The sequence below is a fragment of the Aquarana catesbeiana genome, linkage group LG01, assembly GCF_042186555.1.
Source record: "Aquarana catesbeiana isolate 2022-GZ linkage group LG01, ASM4218655v1, whole genome shotgun sequence".
Lineage (NCBI taxonomy): Eukaryota > Metazoa > Chordata > Amphibia > Anura > Ranidae > Aquarana > Aquarana catesbeiana.
In genome coordinates this window covers 950,920,929-950,940,750 of record NC_133324.1, presented here as the reverse complement: position 1 = coordinate 950,940,750, position 19,822 = coordinate 950,920,929, and the positions used below count along the sequence as shown (strand labels likewise).

Sequence of the window (19,822 nt, the reverse complement as noted above, 5' to 3'; positions counted from 1 at the left end):
TGACAATGCATGACCGCACATATTGGTAACAAATGAAGCATTTAGAAAATTCTCAAAAGAAATTAATACTCAGCGCTGCCTCTAACATATATTACATCTACCTACATCAAAGTGTTATCGTGCCAAATAAATTCATACAATATTGTATGAATTTATTTGGCACAATAACACTTTGATGTAGGTAGATGTAATATATGTTTTAGAGAGGCAGCGGTGAGTATTAATTTCTTTTGGTCATTTTTTGGGGTACTTACCTCACACTATAGCTGCAGCCTCATTGTATATATACATTGTATATGTGTGTGTGTGTGTGTGCAAACATATACACACACATACATTTTGGATTCACTAAAAAAATTTTCAAATTTTTATTTTTAATTTTCATTTTGGTTTATTTCCACACATATTTTTATTTGTAGCTTTATTTGTAATTTTTCACTCAGTAATACTTACTCCACAGCGCGGGTTTATTCTTACTATTTTCATTTAGAAAATTCTGCTGGTCAGTTGTTCCCCATCCACCGTGTAGCCCAGATTTATTGCCTTCTCACTTCCACCTGTTCAGTCCAATGATGGAGAGTCTTTGGGGGAAATGATTTGATGACACAAATGAGGTGAAAGTGGATGTGAAAAAATGGGTACAACTGTACCACTCTCCCGGCCTCTCCACCTCCCTTCCTCCCGACCCCCCCCCCCCCCCACCTCCCTCCCTCTTCTTCTCCCATTTTCTCTCTCTCTCTCTCTTTCTCCCCTCTACCTCACTCTCTCTCTCCTTCCCTCTCCCTCTCTCACCCTCTTTGTCCCTCTATCCCTCCCTCCCTCTCTTTCCCCCTCTCTCCCTCCCTCTCCCCCTCTCTTTCTCTATCCCTCTCATCCCACTCTATATGCCGCGTTATATGTTACTTACTCCTGACTCCTGCACTCTATACATGTTGTATGTTCCCTAGTACTTACTGACCAAAGGGTTCATTGTCTCTATAGTCCTTCTTTCAGGTAGGCTCAGCCAGGTAAAAATACATCTTTTTGTGTGCAGAAAAGCATATGTAATATATTTTTTAAAAAATAATCCTTTGTCCTGAGGTTTATGCGTGTCTGTGAGACTGTCACTTGTGGCATTAGGAGTATGTTGTGAGTACAAGGACTGTGGCATATGTTTGCAGTGTATACAGTGACTAGGTTTAGGTTCTGGTTAATCATCCCACCTTAACCCACTCCCACCATTAGGCGCAACCTGACCATGACCATCATGAGCAATGGTAGGCCACACATGCCATGGGATATATTTTCTGCCCAATCCTGTGGGGTTCACATTTTGTCACACTGTTTTAGCTTTTGTTTTATAGTAAAGCAAGGCATATTACTTGTAATGACTATTGGTAATGTTTACATAATCTTTAAATATCAGTTCTCTAACAGGAGTTTCTGTGATATTTCAGATTGTCAGTAAAAAAATGTGCTCTGTCAGTAAATTTTCCAAGTAATTGTGGAGGGTGTGATAGGTGCCCCTGTCCATTTTCTCGTTGAGGGGGGGAGGGGTGTTCTCCATGTGCAAACATATAAATGGTGGTACACTGTCTGGTTGGGTTTTCTCTGGGGAAGGGGGTCTGTCCTCATAAACGTGTTAGTTTTTCCACCGTGTGGCATCAGTTGGGATGCCTATCTCACCTGCTGAAGTGGTGCAATTTTTAAGCTTCATTTTGTTCTGCCTTTGTGAGTATAACACTGTCTTATGATTTTAATCAATGGTTTTAGTGGTAATGCACTAGGCGTTTTTGCTCATTTCCCAGTCTGAGGAGGGCTGCATCGTTAAAACCATTAAGTGCCATAGTCCCTGGGTGAAGGTCTTTGGTCTGAGAGCTGGATGGTTTTAATCAAATTGTCTAGTAAACGTTTTGCAGGGAAAAAAAAACCTTGTGGTGGGTTGACAAAAAACTTGAAGTGAAGTAGAAGTGATTGGTTAATTTTTCGGCTGCTCATTCCCTTCTACCGTGAGGAGGTATTATTTTTAAAACAAGATCATAGCTTGCTTTGAAACATACCTTCCCAGGGCCTGCTCAGGGAAAAAGTTAGAGCAATAGGAATCTTTGATTTAATGGCTTCCCAGTCCAAGTCCATAGGGTTCAATATTGCATTGGCCAACCCTTTACAGCTATAACAAATTCAACTCTTCTGGGAACGTTGTCCACAAGGTTTAGGAGTGTGTCTATGGGAATGTTTGAGCATTCTTCCAGAAGCGCATTTGCGAGGTCAGGCACTGATGTTGGATGAGAAGGCCTGGCTCGCAGTCTCCACTCTAATTCATCCCAAAGGTACTCTATCAGGTTGCGATCAGGACTTTGTACAGGCCAATCAAGTTCCTCCACCTCAGACTAGCTCATCCATGTCTTTATGGACCTTGCTTTGTTCACTGGTGCGCAGTAATGTTGGAACAGGAAGGGGCCATCCCCAAACTGTTCCCACAAAGTTGGGAAGCTTGAAATTGTACAAAATGTCTTGGTATGCTGACACCTTAAGAGTTCCATTCACTGGAACTAAGGGGCCAAGCCCAAACCCTGAAAAACAACCCCACACCATAATCCCCCCTCCACCAAATGATTTGGATCAGTGCACAAAGCAAGGTCCATAAAGGGGGGGAGGTTTGGGGTGGAGGAACTTGACTGGCCTACACAGAGTCCTGACCTCAACCCGATAGAACACTTTTGGGATGAATTAGAGAGGAGACTGCGAGCCAGGCCTTTTTGTCCTACATCAGTACCTGACCTCACAAATGTGCTTCTGGAAGAATGGTCAAACATTCCCATAGACACACTCCTAAACCTTGTGGACAGCCTTCCCAGAAGAGTTGAAGCTGTTATAGCTGCAAAGGGTGGGCCAACTCAATATTGAGCCCTACGGACTAAGACTGGGATGCCATTAAAGTTCAATATTTTTGACAATATAGTATATATATATATATATATATATATATATATATATATATAAAATTTATTTTATCGCTTTTTAGATCATTTACGAAAGTTGAGTCTTTTTTGCTATAACAGATTTAGTGAGAGAATACCAGATTTTTGTCTTCATATAGAGAAAGATATTTCATATTGTTCAGTCATAGTATGTCAGCAAACCATCGCGGGCAGAAGACGAGAAATGATGGAGCTATTTCTGGTTCAGTGCTAACATGACAGAAGACATCACAGAATGAACTCCAAGAAATTGAGGTCACTTTTAAAAATGAGATGTTGGGAGATCATTTTTCATTCAGCGACATTTCCTTTTTTTTTATAGACAGATATTTGGAAACATTTTCAATTAGTGAAGTATAGGGGACAGGTTACGATTTATCACTCAGTTTGGTCTTTTTCTCCATATCTCATACCACACTTCCTCTAAAAATAAAGATAAGAGGAATGACCTCATTCATGGTGCAGTTCTCTGTGAAAAGGAACCTGGTCACGCCTCTCTGGCAGCTACTGCCAGGTTTCAAAGATGCACACATTCCTACTATAATGCTGTGGTGCTTAGAGAGAGGATATAATCATTGTATGCATATTTGTTTTTAAAAAAATTATTTATTATAGCCTGGACTAAATATATATTTTTATATATTTAAATTTAAGTATATGTATATTTTATATACTTAAATTCGGTGGAATATTGAATATTATCGCATGTATTGCATTACGGTATTTTGATATTTTCTACGTTTCCACCAGTAGGTGGAGCAAAGTAAACAAGGGTGATTTCCACTTCCATCGCTTACTGCAACGGGGCCTGATATAAAATAAACTTGCAGCACTCTCTCTGTCTTTTTTTATTATTATTATTTATTTATTTATTTATTTATTGAGATTTTGAAAAAATTGTATTATTTATTATTTGCCCCTTTGGAATTTTGGAGGTTCTCCATTTTTTTTCTAAAGTGAGGCTGAATCAGTGGTAGCATTCCTATCTCAAAATGTTGGGAGGTATGCAGGAAGTGCATACAGTGCCTTGCAAAAGTATTCACCCCCCTTGGCTTTTTACCTATTTTGTTACATTACAGCCTTTAGTTCAATTTTTTTTTTTTATCTGAGTTATATGTGATGGATCAGAACACAATAGTCTAAGTTGGTGAAGTAAAATTAGAAAAATATATACATAAAACTATTTTTCAGAAATAAAAAAAACTGATAATTGGCATGTGTGTATGTATTCACCCCCCTTTGTTATGAAGCCCATAAAAAGCTCTGGTGCAACCAATTACCTTCAGAAGTCACATAATTAATGAAATGATGTCCACTTGTGTGCAATCTAAGTGACACATTACATTTGTGTACATTTGTTTGCTTCACATTAAAAAAAAAAAAAATTTCAAAGTTGTGGGCATGTTCTGTAAATTAAATAATGCAAATCTTCAAACAATCCATGTTAATTCCAGGCTGTGAGGCAACCTGACGGACCAGAGTACCTTCCTCCATACATTTTGGGAGTCTCCCACATGCATTTTCGCAATCTCAAATCGTGCCATTTTGTTTTTTGCTGAAAGTAATGGCTTTCTTCTGGCCACTCTGCTATAAATCCCAACTCTATGGAGCGTACGGCTTATTGTCGTCCTATGTACAGATACTCCAGTCTCTGCTGTGGAACTCTGCAGCTCCTCCAGGGTTACCTTAGGTCTCTGTGCTGCCTCTCTGATTAATGCCCTCCTTGTCCGGTCCGTGAGTTTTGGTGTGCGGCCGTCTCTTGGCAGGTTTGATGTTGTGCCATGTTCTTTCCATTTGGTTATGATAGATTTGATGGTGCTCCTAGGGATCATCAAAGATTTGGATATTTTTATAACCTAACCCTGACTTGCACTTCATTGTCCCTTACTTGTTTGGAGAGTTCCTTGGTCTTCATGGCAGTGTTTGGTTAGTGGTGCCTTTTGCTTAGGTGTTGCAGCCTCTGGGGCCTTTCAAAAAGGTGTGTCTATGTAATGACAGATCATGTGACACTTAGATTGCACACAGGTGGACATCATTTCACTAATTATGTGACTTCTGAAGGTAATTGGTTGCACCAGATCTTTTTATGGGCTTCATAACAAAGGGGGTGAATACATACATACATGCCAATTATCAGTTTTTTATTTATGAAAAATTGTTTTATGTATATATTTTTCTAATTTTACTTCACCAACTTAAACTATCATGTTCTGATCCATCACATATAATTCAGATTAAAAAAACATTGAACCAAAGGCTGTAATGTAACAAAATAGGTAAAAAGCCAAGATCACAGGAGTGCAGAATGAAGTATGTCACTCAGCCAGTCCAGACTCTTGAGAGATCCTGACTTAACTGTCGGTATCCACCCTGGTGCCTGGACTGGCAGCTGGCCCCTCCACAGTCCAGAACTCCATTGAGCGCTGAAGGGGCAGAGCAGAGAGCCAGATACTGACAGTGTCTTTTCTCACTGAAGACCAAGACCTTAATGATCAGCGGCATTTGATCGCTCAGTTCTCTGTATAGAGACGACGGCTACATCCACCTAGATGAGTATAAATGTTTTTTTTTTTTTTTTTTTTTAATCCTGAACTCCGCTTTTAATTTACTCAAAGAGCTTTTGGAAATAAAAAAAAAATACCAACATAACAGGATTTTTTTTTAATAGGTAGCGCTAAAAGTAAATAATTGTATTCTTTTAATTTACATGTGAGTTAAAGTTGAGAATATTTATTTTTTATTTTTAAGACTTGAACTATGAACAGTAAATTGATTTAATTTGTGTATAAAAAGGTTTTTTGAGGAAAAAATATCAATAAAAAACTGGAAATATTTCCTGGTTGATGAAGCATTTTTTGTTATATTGCTCCTTTTTTTTTCTTTGCTGCTAAATACGTGCACAAGATTGTGTATAAGTTGTAAACCGTCTTTTGCAGTTTCCATTACTTTTTATGATTAAAAAAAAAAACAAACATAAACTTTCTTTTTGTTTTTGTTTTAGTTTATTGTTTAAAAAAGTAATTTACTGTATATTGCTTTAATAGGAGTGGTGCAGACGTCTGAAGGACCCAATTCTGGGGCTTGTGGCTCCCCAGTCGGTGTATCTCCTGTACTCTCCAGGTCTCAGGTAATACTGACGTCCCTTGTAGTTGGGCTCCTCATAGAACATCCAGTAGCCATCTTGGACTTGGACGGAGTGGATATCATGGTAGCGGAATCTCTCATAGACATGAGGACAATCCTCAGTAAACTCCATCATCTGACCTCTGAAGTCTTCTCTCTCATAGATCCTGATTCTAAAGGAACCTTGGTGCTATTAAAATGAAAGAAACATAAATGAAAAATAGAAAGGGGGTAAGAAATGTAAAAGAAGGCCAACTTGATAAAAGGTCAGAAGTAAGGAAGGTAGGGAGGCTCAGCCTGTCACAATTACTTTATTGCTTGTCATGAGCTCAGCAAATGTCTCTCCATACCTTGGTTCCTACCATAACAGACAAGGCTGTGTTGTGACCCAAGTTTCCCTTTTCTACAACCTGGACTGCATTTCCTCATATTTCTACACCATGTATGTACTTCTTGTATTTTGATATTCCTTGTTTTAATAACTTTATGATGGTCTGAATTTACTATAATCTGACATAAAAGGCAGCCAACCAGCCTGTGGGCAGGTGCAGTTTGTTTCCTCCACTGTAGGTGGCGCTCAACCGAGTGGCACTGCAGCCAGGGGGGGAGGAATTCCAAGGGTAACATTGTTTCTCCATGTTTTCCTGGGTCAGTGGAGCAGCATTCTAGCTGGTTACGCTGCATCCATGTGACCCTCAGCGGCCTTCTTGGGTCAGCAGGGCCTATTTAAGTCCCTGCGCCTGGGTTTCGGCGCGCTTCTTGCATGCGGCTAGTGTAGGGAGAGGGACCCCCCACTGGTTAGGGAAAGCAACTAGCAGTAAGGAAATGTTCCTGACAAGGAGGGAAAGATTAGGGACACACTATCCTGAATAGAAGCTTCACTTTTGAGCTGGACCAGCCAAGCCACACGTCACGAATGTTAATTGTCCATTAGAAACGCTAGTTTACAAGACCGACCGCTTCCGGCTCGTCCTTGATTCCGAGCATGCGTGTTTGTACTTTGGACTTTTGTCCGACGAACTTGTATAGACTTGATTGGAAAGTCCGACAACACACATTTGTTGGCAGAAAATTTGAGAACACGCTAGCCAACAAGTCCGACAACAAATGTTCGATGGAGCATATACCCGGTTGGACTTTCCGCCAACAAGCTCACATCCAACATTTCCCATCGGAAACTCCGATTGTGTGTACGGGGCTTAAGTGTTTTTACCTGGGAGCCTAGTCAACAAAACCAAATACCCCAATTAACTGAAATTTGATTGGCCTTGGTTCAGTGAAAATTGTTCTTTGTTTTTTTTTTTTTTTTTTTTCTTAACAAGCTCATATTTGTTGGAATTCATTTTAAACATTACAGCAATGAAAGTCTGTGTGTTATTACCTGGGGACTCAGAAGACCAGATCTAATGGAGTCATTGTAGCCCATCCATTGCTGGAAGTCAGGATACTCTCCTCTATGGAGGAAGTACTGGTGTCCTCTGTAGTTGGGGAGCTCATAAAGGATCCAGTTCCCATTTTCCACACGAATGGAGTTGCAGCGACTGAAGTATGAGGACAGGTCAGAGCATTCAGAGCTACACTCGTAGGAGCGACCCTGGAAGTTCCTGTCCTCGTAGAAGATGATCTGCCATTAAAAAAAAAAAAAAAAAGATTTTTTCATAAAAAAATTCTGTTATTATTATATTAGTCTAATTATTACATGGACCATTATCTAAAGGTTTAATAACCTAAAGTTGACCAATCAACTAAAATATAGTTGCAAAATTCAATCATTCTCATAGTCATTCCCACATAATGTTGCCAGAAGATGCCTCCCTTGCATATGGTCATATGACCTATGTGCTGTGTTCCTGCAGTTCATTTTGTCAGCCAGAGAGCCAGAGACTGTGATGTAAAGGGGAACTATGTGGACTCTGAAATAAGGGAGAACTTTGAGGAATGAGATGTAAAGGGGACCTCTGTGGACTTTGATGTAAGGGAGAACTTTGTGGACTGTGATGTAAAGGGGAACTCTGTGGACTCTGAAGTAAGGGAAAACTTTGTGGACTGTGATGTAAAGGGGAACTCTGTGGACTCTGATGTAAGGGAGAACTTTGTGGACTGTGATGTAAAGGAGAACTCTGTGGACTCTGATGTAAGGGAGAACATTGTGGACTGTGATGTAAAGGGGAACTCTGTGGACTCTGATGTAAGGGAGAACTTTGTGGACTGTGATGTAAAGGGGAACTCTGTGGACTCTGAAATTATGGGAGAAATTTGTGGAATGTGATGTAAAGGGGACCTCTGTGGATTCTGATGTAAGGGAGAACTTTGTGGACTGTGATGTAAAGGGGAGCTCTGTGAACTCTGAAGTAAGGGAAAACTTTGTGGACCGTGATGTAAAGGGGACCTCTGTTCCCCACAGTTACAACCTTTTGTACCACCTGCCCCATCCTATTAGAGTGTAAGCTCTTCTGAGCAGGGCCCTCTTAATCCTCTTGTATTTTTTTGTATTATAACTGTATTGTCTCCTTTTTATATTGTAAAGCGCTGCGCAAACTGTTGGCGCTATATAAATCCTGTATAATAATAATAATAATAATATAAATAATCATTGGTATTAGTGAGAGGAATTGTGCCCCATCATTGGTATTACTGGGAGGAATAGTGCCCCATCATTGGTATCAGTAAGAAGAATAGTGCCCCATCATTGGTGTCAGTGGGAGGAATAGTGCCCCATCATTGGTGTCAGTGGGAGGAATAGTGTCCCATCATTTCTATCAGTGGGAGGAATAGTGTCCCATCATTGGTATCAGTGGGAGGAATAGTGTCCCATCATTGGTATCAGTGGGAGGAATAGTGTCCCATCATTGGTATCAGTGGGAGGAATAGTGTCCCATCATTGGTATCAGTGGGAGGAATAGTGTCCCAAGGGCATAATAAAGGCAAGCAAAGGGTAAACATCCAGCCGCAGTATGGAGACCCCTGGTTTAGAACAAGGAAGAAAGGTGACTGGCAGGATATTACATAGTTACATAGTAGGTGAAGTTGAAAAAAGACACAAGTCCATCAAGTCCAACCTATGTGTGTGATTATGTGTCAGTATTACATTACATATCCCTGTATATTGCGGTCATTCAGGTGATTATCTAATAGTTTCTTGAAGCTATCAATGCTCCCCGCTGAGACCACTGCCTGTGGAAGGGAATTCCACATCCTTGCCGCTCTTACAGTAAAGAACCCTCTACATAGTTTAAGGTTAAACCTCTTTTCTTCTAATTGTAATGAGTGGCCATGAGTCTTATTAAACTCTCTTCTGCGAAAAAGTTTTATCCCTATTGTGGGGTCACCAGTACAGTATTTGTAAATTGAAATCATATCCCCTCTCAAGCGTCTCTTCTCCAGAGAGAATAAGTTCAGTGCTCGCAACCTTTCCTCATTAAAAAAAAAAAAATTTCAAAGTTGTGGGCATGTTCTGTAAATTAAATAATGCAAATCTTCAAACAATCCATGTTAATTCCAGGCTGTGAGGCAACCTGACGGACCAGAGTACCTTCCTCCATACATTTTGGGAGTCTCCCACATGCATTTTCGCAATCTCAAATCGTGCCATTTTGTTTTTTGCTGAAAGTAATGGCTTTCTTCTGGCCACTCTGCTATAAATCCCAACTCTATGGAGCGTACGGCTTATTGTCGTCCTATGTACAGATACTCCAGTCTCTGCTGTGGAACTCTGCAGCTCCTCCAGGGTTACCTTAGGTCTCTGTGCTGCCTCTCTGATTAATGCCCTCCTTGTCCGGTCCGTGAGTTTTGGTGTGCGGCCGTCTCTTGGCAGGTTTGATGTTGTGCCATGTTCTTTCCATTTGGTTATGATAGATTTGATGGTGCTCCTAGGGATCATCAAAGATTTGGATATTTTTATAACCTAACCCTGACTTGCACTTCATTGTCCCTTACTTGTTTGGAGAGTTCCTTGGTCTTCATGGCAGTGTTTGGTTAGTGGTGCCTTTTGCTTAGGTGTTGCAGCCTCTGGGGCCTTTCAAAAAGGTGTGTCTATGTAATGACAGATCATGTGACACTTAGATTGCACACAGGTGGACATCATTTCACTAATTATGTGACTTCTGAAGGTAATTGGTTGCACCAGATCTTTTTATGGGCTTCATAACAAAGGGGGTGAATACATACATACATGCCAATTATCAGTTTTTTATTTATGAAAAATTGTTTTATGTATATATTTTTCTAATTTTACTTCACCAACTTAAACTATCATGTTCTGATCCATCACATATAATTCAGATTAAAAAAACATTGAACCAAAGGCTGTAATGTAACAAAATAGGTAAAAAGCCAAGATCACAGGAGTGCAGAATGAAGTATGTCACTCAGCCAGTCCAGACTCTTGAGAGATCCTGACTTAACTGTCGGTATCCACCCTGGTGCCTGGACTGGCAGCTGGCCCCTCCACAGTCCAGAACTCCATTGAGCGCTGAAGGGGCAGAGCAGAGAGCCAGATACTGACAGTGTCTTTTCTCACTGAAGACCAAGACCTTAATGATCAGCGGCATTTGATCGCTCAGTTCTCTGTATAGAGACGACGGCTACATCCACCTAGATGAGTATAAATGTTTTTTTTTTTTTTTTTTTTTAATCCTGAACTCCGCTTTTAATTTACTCAAAGAGCTTTTGGAAATAAAAAAAAAATACCAACATAACAGGATTTTTTTTTAATAGGTAGCGCTAAAAGTAAATAATTGTATTCTTTTAATTTACATGTGAGTTAAAGTTGAGAATATTTATTTTTTATTTTTAAGACTTGAACTATGAACAGTAAATTGATTTAATTTGTGTATAAAAAGGTTTTTTGAGGAAAAAATATCAATAAAAAACTGGAAATATTTCCTGGTTGATGAAGCATTTTTTGTTATATTGCTCCTTTTTTTTTCTTTGCTGCTAAATACGTGCACAAGATTGTGTATAAGTTGTAAACCGTCTTTTGCAGTTTCCATTACTTTTTATGATTAAAAAAAAAAACAAACATAAACTTTCTTTTTGTTTTTGTTTTAGTTTATTGTTTAAAAAAGTAATTTACTGTATATTGCTTTAATAGGAGTGGTGCAGACGTCTGAAGGACCCAATTCTGGGGCTTGTGGCTCCCCAGTCGGTGTATCTCCTGTACTCTCCAGGTCTCAGGTAATACTGACGTCCCTTGTAGTTGGGCTCCTCATAGAACATCCAGTAGCCATCTTGGACTTGGACGGAGTGGATATCATGGTAGCGGAATCTCTCATAGACATGAGGACAATCCTCAGTAAACTCCATCATCTGACCTCTGAAGTCTTCTCTCTCATAGATCCTGATTCTAAAGGAACCTTGGTGCTATTAAAATGAAAGAAACATAAATGAAAAATAGAAAGGGGGTAAGAAATGTAAAAGAAGGCCAACTTGATAAAAGGTCAGAAGTAAGGAAGGTAGGGAGGCTCAGCCTGTCACAATTACTTTATTGCTTGTCATGAGCTCAGCAAATGTCTCTCCATACCTTGGTTCCTACCATAACAGACAAGGCTGTGTTGTGACCCAAGTTTCCCTTTTCTACAACCTGGACTGCATTTCCTCATATTTCTACACCACGTATGTACTTCTTGTATTTTGATATTCCCTGTTTTAATAACTTTATGATGGTCTGAATTTACTATAATCTGACATAAAAGGCAGCCAACCAGCCTGTGGGCAGGTGCAGTTTGTTTCCTCCACTGTAGGTGGCGCTCAACCGAGTGGCACTGCAGCCAGGGGGGGAGGAATTCCAAGGGTAACATTGTTTCTCCATGTTTTCCTGGGTCAGTGGAGCAGCATTCTAGCTGGTTACGCTGCATCCATGTGACCCTCAGCGGCCTTCTTGGGTCAGCAGGGCCTATTTAAGTCCCTGCGCCTGGGTTTCGGCGCGCTTCTTGCATGCGGCTAGTGTAGGGAGAGGGACCCCCCACTGGTTAGGGAAAGCAACTAGCAGTAAGGAAATGTTCCTGACAAGGAGGGAAAGATTAGGGACACACTATCCTGAATAGAAGCTTCACTTTTGAGCTGGACCAGCCAAGCCACACGTCACGAATGTTAATTGTCTATTAGAAACGCTAGTTTACAAGACCGACCGCTTCCGGCTCGTCCTTGATTCCGAGCATGCGTGTTTGTACTTTGGACTTTTGTCCGACGAACTTGTATAGACTTGATTGGAAAGTCCGACAACACACATTTGTTGGCAGAAAATTTGAGAACACGCTAGCCAACAAGTCCGACAATAAATGTTCGATGGAGCATATACCCGGTTGGACTTTCCGCCAACAAGCTCACATCCAACATTTCCCATCGGAAACTCCGATTGTGTGTACGGGGCTTAAGTGTTTTTACCTGGGAGCCTAGTCAACAAAACCAAATACCCCAATTAACTGAAATTTGATTGGCCTTGGTTCAGTGAAAATTGTTCTTTGTTTTTTTTTTTTTTTTTTTTCTTAACAAGCTCATATTTGTTGGAATTCATTTTAAACATTACAGCAATGAAAGTCTGTGTGTTATTACCTGGGGACTCAGAAGACCAGATCTAATGGAGTCATTGTAGCCCATCCATTGCTGGAAGTCAGGATACTCTCCTCTATGGAGGAAGTACTGATGTCCCCTGTAGTTGGGCTGCTCATAAAGGATCCAGTTCCCATTTTCCACACGAATGGAGTTGCAGCGACTGAAGTATGAGGACAGGTCAGAGCATTCAGAGCTACACTCGTAGGAGCGACCCTGGAAGTTCCTGTCCTCGTAGAAGATGATCTGCCATTAAAAAAAAAAAAAAAAAGATTTTTTCATAAAAAAAATTCTGTTATTATTATATTAGTCTAATTATTACATGGACCATTATCTAAAGGTTTAATAACCTAAAGTTGACCAATCAACTAAAATATAGTTGCAAAATTCAATCATTCTCATAGTCATTCCCACATAATGTTGCCAGAAGATGCCTCCCTTGCATATGGTCATATGACCTATGTGCTGTGTTCCTGCAGTTCATTTTGTCAGCCAGAGAGCCAGAGACTGTGATGTAAAGGGGAACTATGTGGACTCTGAAATAAGGGAGAACTTTGAGGAATGAGATGTAAAGGGGACCTCTGTGGACTTTGATGTAAGGGAGAACTTTGTGGACTGTGATGTAAAGGGGAACTCTGTGGACTCTGAAGTAAGGGAAAACTTTGTGGACTGTGATGTAAAGGGGAACTCTGTGGACTCTGATGTAAGGGAGAACTTTGTGGACTGTGATGTAAAGGAGAACTCTGTGGACTCTGATGTAAGGGAGAACATTGTGGACTGTGATGTAAAGGGGAACTCTGTGGACTCTGATGTAAGGGAGAACTTTGTGGACTGTGATGTAAAGGGGAACTCTGTGGACTCTGAAATTATGGGAGAAATTTGTGGAATGTGATGTAAAGGGGACCTCTGTGGATTCTGATGTAAGGGAGAACTTTGTGGACTGTGATGTAAAGGGGAGCTCTGTGAACTCTGAAGTAAGGGAAAACTTTGTGGACCGTGATGTAAAGGGGACCTCTGTTCCCCACAGTTACAACCTTTTGTACCACCTGCCCCACCCTATTAGAGTGTAAGCTCTTCTGAGCAGGGCCCTCTTAATCCTCTTGTATTTTTTTGTATTATAACTGTATTGTCTCCTTTTTATATTGTAAAGCGCTGCGCAAACTGTTGGCGCTATATAAATCCTGTATAATAATAATAATAATAATATAAATAATCATTGGTATTAGTGAGAGGAATTGTGCCCCATCATTGGTATTACTGGGAGGAATAGTGCCCCATCATTGGTATCAGTAAGAAGAATAGTGCCCCATCATTGGTGTCAGTGGGAGGAATAGTGCCCCATCATTGGTGTCAGTGGGAGGAATAGTGTCCCATCATTTCTATCAGTGGGAGGAATAGTGTCCCATCATTGGTATCAGTGGGAGGAATAGTGTCCCATCATTGGTATCAGTGGGAGGAATAGTGTCCCATCATTGGTATCAGTGGGAGGAATAGTGTCCCATCATTGGTATCAGTGGGAGGAATAGTGTCCCATCATTGGTATCAGTGGGAGGAATAGTGTCCCAAGGGCATAATAAAGGCAAGCAAAGGGTAAACATCCAGCCGCAGTATGGAGACCCCTGGTTTAGAACAAGGAACAAAGGTGACTGGCAGGATATTACATAGTTACATAGTAGGTGAAGTTGAAAAAAGACACAAGTCCATCAAGTCCAACCTATGTGTGTGATTATGTGTCAGTATTACATTACATATCCCTGTATATTGCGGTCATTCAGGTGATTATCTAATAGTTTCTTGAAGCTATCAATGCTCCCCGCTGAGACCACTGCCTGTGGAAGGGAATTCCACATCCTTGCCGCTCTTACAGTAAAGAACCCTCTACATAGTTTAAGGTTAAACCTCTTTTCTTCTAATTGTAATGAGTGGCCATGAGTCTTATTAAACTCTCTTCTGCGAAAAAGTTTTATCCCTATTGTGGGGTCACCAGTACAGTATTTGTAAATTGAAATCATATCCCCTCTCAAGCGTCTCTTCTCCAGAGAGAATAAGTTCAGTGCTCGCAACCTTTCCTCATAACTAAGATCCTCCAGACCCTTTATTAGCTTTGTTGCCCTTCTTTGTACTCGCTCCATTTCCAGTACATCCTTTCTGAGGACTGGTGCCCAGAACTGGACAGCATACTCCAGGTGCGGGCGGACCAGAGTCTTGTAGAGCGGGAGAATTATCGTTTTATCTCTGCAGTTGATCCCCCTTTTAATGCATGCCAATATTCTGTTTGCTTTATTAGCAGCAGCTTGGCATTGCATGCCATTGCTGAGCCTATCATCTACCAAGACCCCCAGGTCCTTTTCCATCCTAGATTCCCCCAGAGGTTCTCCCCCCAGTGTATAGATTGCATTCATATTTTTGCCACCCAAATGCATTATTTTACATTTTTCCACATTGAACCTCATTTGCCATGTAGTCGCCCACCCCATTAATTTGTTCAGGTCTTTTTGCAAGATTTCCACATCCGGAAATCAGGATTGGTCCCAGCACAGAACCCTGGGGAACCCCACTACCCACCCCTGACCATTCTGAGTACTCCCCATTTATCACCACCCTCTGAACACGCCCTTGTAGCCAGTTTTCAATCCATGTACTCACCCTATGGTCCATGCCAACGCACCTTATTTTGTACAGTAAACGTTTATGGGGAACTGTGTCAAATGCTTTTGCAAAATCCAGATACACCACGTCTACGGGCCTTCCTTTATCTAGATGGCAACTCACCTCCTCATAGAAGGTTAATAGATTGGTTTGGCAAGAACGATTCTTCATGAATCCATGCTGATTACTGCTAATGATATCATTCTTATTACTAAAATCTTGTATATAGTCCCTTATCATCCCCTCCAAGAGTTTACATACTATTGATGTTAGGCTAACTGGTCTGTAATTCCCAGGGATGTTTTTTGGGCCCTTTTTAAATATTGGTGCTACATTGGCTTTTCTCCAATCAGCTGGTACCATTCCAGTCAATAGACTGTCTGTAAAAATTAGGAACAACGGTCTGGCAATCACCTGACTGAGTTCCCTAAGTACCCTCGGATGCAAGCCATCTGGTCCCGGTGATTTATTAATGTTAAGTTTCTCAAGTCTAATTTTAATTCCGTCCTCTGTTAACCATGTAGGTGCTTCCTGTGTTGTGTCATGAGGATAAACACTGCAGTTTTGGTTACTGAAGCCCCCCGATTCACTCGTGAAGACTGAGGAGAAGAATAAATTCAATACCTTTACCATCTCCCCATACTTTGTAACCAGATGTCCTTCCTCATTCTTTATGGGGCCAATATGGTCTGTCCTCCCTTTTTTACTGTTTACATACTTAAAGAATTTCCTGGGATTTTTTTTGCTCTCCTCCGCTATGTGTCTTTCATGTTCTATCTTAGCCAACCTAATTGCACCCTTACATTTCTTATTGCATTCTTTATAAATTCTGAATGCTGTGGATGATCCCTCAACCTTGTATTTTTTGAAGGCCTTCTCCTTTGCTTTTATATGCATTTTTACATTGGAGTTAAGCCATCCAGGATGTTTGTTCGCTCTTTTAAATTTATTACCCAATGGGATACATTGGCTAATGCCCTTATTTAATATGCTCTTAAAGCAAACCCATCTCTCCTCCGTATTCTTTGTTCCTAATATTTTATCCCAATTTATGCCTTTTAGCAAGGTTTGTAGTTTAGGGAAGTTGGCTCTTTTGAAATTCAGTGTCTTTGTGTTCCCTTCATGTCTCTTATTTGTGTGATTTATACTGAAACTAATTGACCTGTGATCGCTGTTACCTAAATTGCCCCGTATTTCCACATCTGTTATCAGGTCTGTATTGTTGGTAATCAGTAGATCTAGTAATGTTTTATTTCTAGTTGGTGCGTCTACCATCTGACCCATAAAATTGTCCTGCAAGACACTAAGGAACTGGCGAGCCTTAAATGAATGCACGGTTCCCTCCGCCCAGTCTATGTCTGGATAATTAAAATCCCCCATTATGATAACACTTCCCATCCTTGCTGCTAATCCAATTTGTGATAGGAGATCCGTCTCCACTTCCTCCCTCAGGTTAGGGGGCCTATAGCATACTCCCAGTATTATTTTCCCCTTACCTTCATCCCTTTGGAGCTCTACCCATAAAGATTCCACCTCCTCCCTAGCCCCCTCAGTGATGTCATCTCTCACATTCACTTGTACATTATTCTTGATATATAGGCATACCCCTCCCCCTTTTTTACCCTGTCTGTCCTTGCGGTATAGGGTATACCCTTGAATGTTTGCCAGCCAATCATGAGAGCTGTTGAACCAGGTCTCTGAAATTCCCACAAAATCCAAATCCTCCTTGTACAACAGTATCTCTAGTTCACCCATCTTGTCCGCCAGGCTCCTGGCATTGGTGAACATGCCACATAGTTTAGACCGGTCGCATATTGTCCTCGTATTGGGTGTTTCAAGATTGCAACTTGGACTTGCTACTATACTCACCTTGTGTTTTTGTGCTTTGGTTAACCTACCACTAATGCCCCCAATACTACCCTCTGGAATATCTTCCGCGCTGGCTATCACTGTCTCTGGACCCTCCAACCCATCGCCTAGTTTAAAAACCCCTCTAACTTTTTGGCCATCTTCATTCCCAGCAGATCTGCACCCTCCTCATTTAGGTGCAGTCTGTCCCTTCTATAGTACCGGTTACCGACTGAGAAGTCGGCCCAGTCCTCCAGGAACCCAAACCCCTCCTTACTACACCAGCTCTTCAGCCACTTGTTTACTTCCCTAATCTCCCTCTGCCTCTCTGGTGTGGCTCGATGTACCGGTAGTATTCCTGAGAACACTACCTTGGAGGTCCTTTTCCTCAATTTAGCTCCTAAGTCCCTAAAATCGTTCTTTAGGACACTCCATCTGCCTCTGACTTTGTCATTGGTGCCAACGTGCACCATGACAGCCGGGTCTTCCCCAGCCCCTCCCAGTAATCTGTCCACAGGATCCGTGATGTGCCGAACCCGAGCGCCCGGTAGACAACATACTGTTCGGCGCTTCAGGTCTTGGTTACAGATTGCCCTCTCTGTCCTTCTAATAAACCCGGGTACTTCAGATGAAAGAAGTACATGATAATAATAGAGACTATGATTTATAAAATACACACATGTGAACACACACATACAAAAAAATCTATATATTTGGGGTAATATACACTATTACTAAACTTGCATAAGAACACTCACATATAAGAATTAAAAAAAAAAACATTTATAATGACCTTACCTTTCCCATTTTGCTTTATTTGTCACCAAACTGTTTGCACCAATCACTGTGAGAACGAAAACGGTCCTTATATACTCCCTTTACTGCTTACACACTCACATTGTGACACTTTGCATGCTATGCAGAATGAATAGCTTTTTTTCTGCGTACTGGGTTCAAGTTTGTTTAGTGCTTTTGTACAACAATTGTATTCTTTTGCTTGCATTGCTATTTAAAAAAGTGACATAACCAAACCAGAAACTTTGTTTTTTTTTTTTGCTACACTACACATGAATGGGTTAAAATGTGTATTTAGGCTTTATGCAAATAGCATCTTTGTGTCATTAAACATGACGCCTTCATTATTCAGTGACACCCAAAGGGACTGCTGAGGAAACAGTTTTAGGCGTAAAGTTATTTGTATTTTAAGCTTTTTTTTTTTTTTTTTTTACTACTCTTACTCTATTTTATTACAAGACAGTAGTGATAATTTACATAGCCTGAGAGATTCACAAAAAAAAAAAAAAAAAGTCAAATTATTTAAAAAAAATTACGTTTTATATGGTAACAACAAGTAATTAATTTTTTTAATAATATGACTTTTTTTTTTTAATACTCTTATGCCCTGTACACACGGTCGGACATTGATCGGACTTTCTGACAACAAAATCCTAGGATTTTTTCCGACGGATGTTGGCTCAAACTTGTCTTGCATACACACTGTCGCACAAAGTTGTCGGAAAATCTGAACGTTCTGAACGCGGTGACGTAAAACACGTACGTCGGGGCAGTAGCCAATAGCTTTCGTCTCTTAATTTATTCTGAGCATGCGTGGCACTTTGTGCGTCGGATTTGTGTACACACGATCGGAATTTATTTCCGATCGGATTTTGTTGTCGGAAAATTTTATATCCCGCTCTCAAACTTTGTGTGTCGGAAAATCAGACGGAAAAAGTCCGATGGAGCCTACACACGATTGGAATTTCCGACAACACAATACGATCGCACTTTTTCCATCGGAAAATCCGACTGTGTGTACGGGGCATAACTCTATTTTATTACAAGACAGTAGTGATCATTTACCTAGCCTGAAAGATTCACAAAAAAAAAAAAAAAATGTCAAATTATTTAAAAAAAAAAATGACTTGTTGTTACCGTATGAAACATAAAGTTTAACCTCTTGTGGACCGCCCCACGCACATATAGTACCTAGTACGTGATCTGGCAGTTCTGGGTCTTGGGCACGCACGCACGGCACTTGCGACACGCTCCCGCTGTGATTGGACACAGCACTAAATCAAACAGTGGGTCCCGCAGATTCGATGTCCGCCAGGACCTGATGATCATTTGGTGACACAGGCAGAATGGCAGTCTGCCTATGAATACAAGGCTGACCGCCGTTCTGTAAAAGGGGAATGTACTGATTCTGTGTTTCTGCTAAGCAGGAACACAGATCTTTACCTTCCCCCAGTCAAAACACCCCCCCTTCCCCACACACAGTTAGTAAGCAGAACTTAGGCATACATTTAACCCTTTGTTTACCCCTGGTGTTAACCCCTTCCCTGCCAGTGTCATTAGTACAGTGACAGTGCATATTTTTAGCACTAATCACTGTATTGGTGTCGCTGGTCCCCAAAAAGTGTCACTTAGGTGTCCGATTTGTCTACTGCAATATCACAGCCATTACTAGTAAAAAAAAAATATATATATCCCATAGTTTGTAGACGCGATAACTTTTGCGCAAACCAATCAATATACGCTTATTGAGAGTTTTTTTACCAAAAATATGGAGCAGAATACATATTGGCCTAAATTGATGAAGACATTTTATTTTTTATTTTTTTTATGTGTGTTTTATAGCAGAAAGTAAAAAATATAGTTTTTGGGGGTTTTTTTTCAAAATTGTTGGCCTTTTT

At 40.7% G+C, this 19,822-nt stretch overlaps 2 protein-coding genes across 2 annotated transcripts; both read right to left on the bottom strand.

Moving 5' to 3' along the window:
• Positions 1–5,931: 5,931 nt before the first annotated feature.
• Positions 5,932–10,633, bottom strand: LOC141128290 (gamma-crystallin-3-like). Its single transcript, XM_073615500.1, has 3 exons — positions 10,466–10,633; positions 7,465–7,707; positions 5,932–6,273 (listed from the first exon to the last, which is right to left on the bottom strand). Exons 1-3 carry the CDS (start codon positions 10,631–10,633, stop codon positions 5,998–6,000), a joined length of 687 nt encoding a protein of 228 aa, XP_073471601.1. The 3' UTR covers positions 5,932–5,997.
• A 485-nt stretch (positions 10,634–11,118) lies between these two features.
• On the bottom strand, positions 11,119–17,936 carry LOC141121728 (gamma-crystallin-3-like). Its single transcript, XM_073611441.1, has 3 exons — positions 17,928–17,936; positions 12,636–12,878; positions 11,119–11,444 (listed from the first exon to the last, which is right to left on the bottom strand). Exons 1-3 carry the CDS (start codon positions 17,934–17,936, stop codon positions 11,169–11,171), a joined length of 528 nt encoding a protein of 175 aa, XP_073467542.1. The 3' UTR covers positions 11,119–11,168.
• Positions 17,937–19,822: the final 1,886 nt, after the last annotated feature.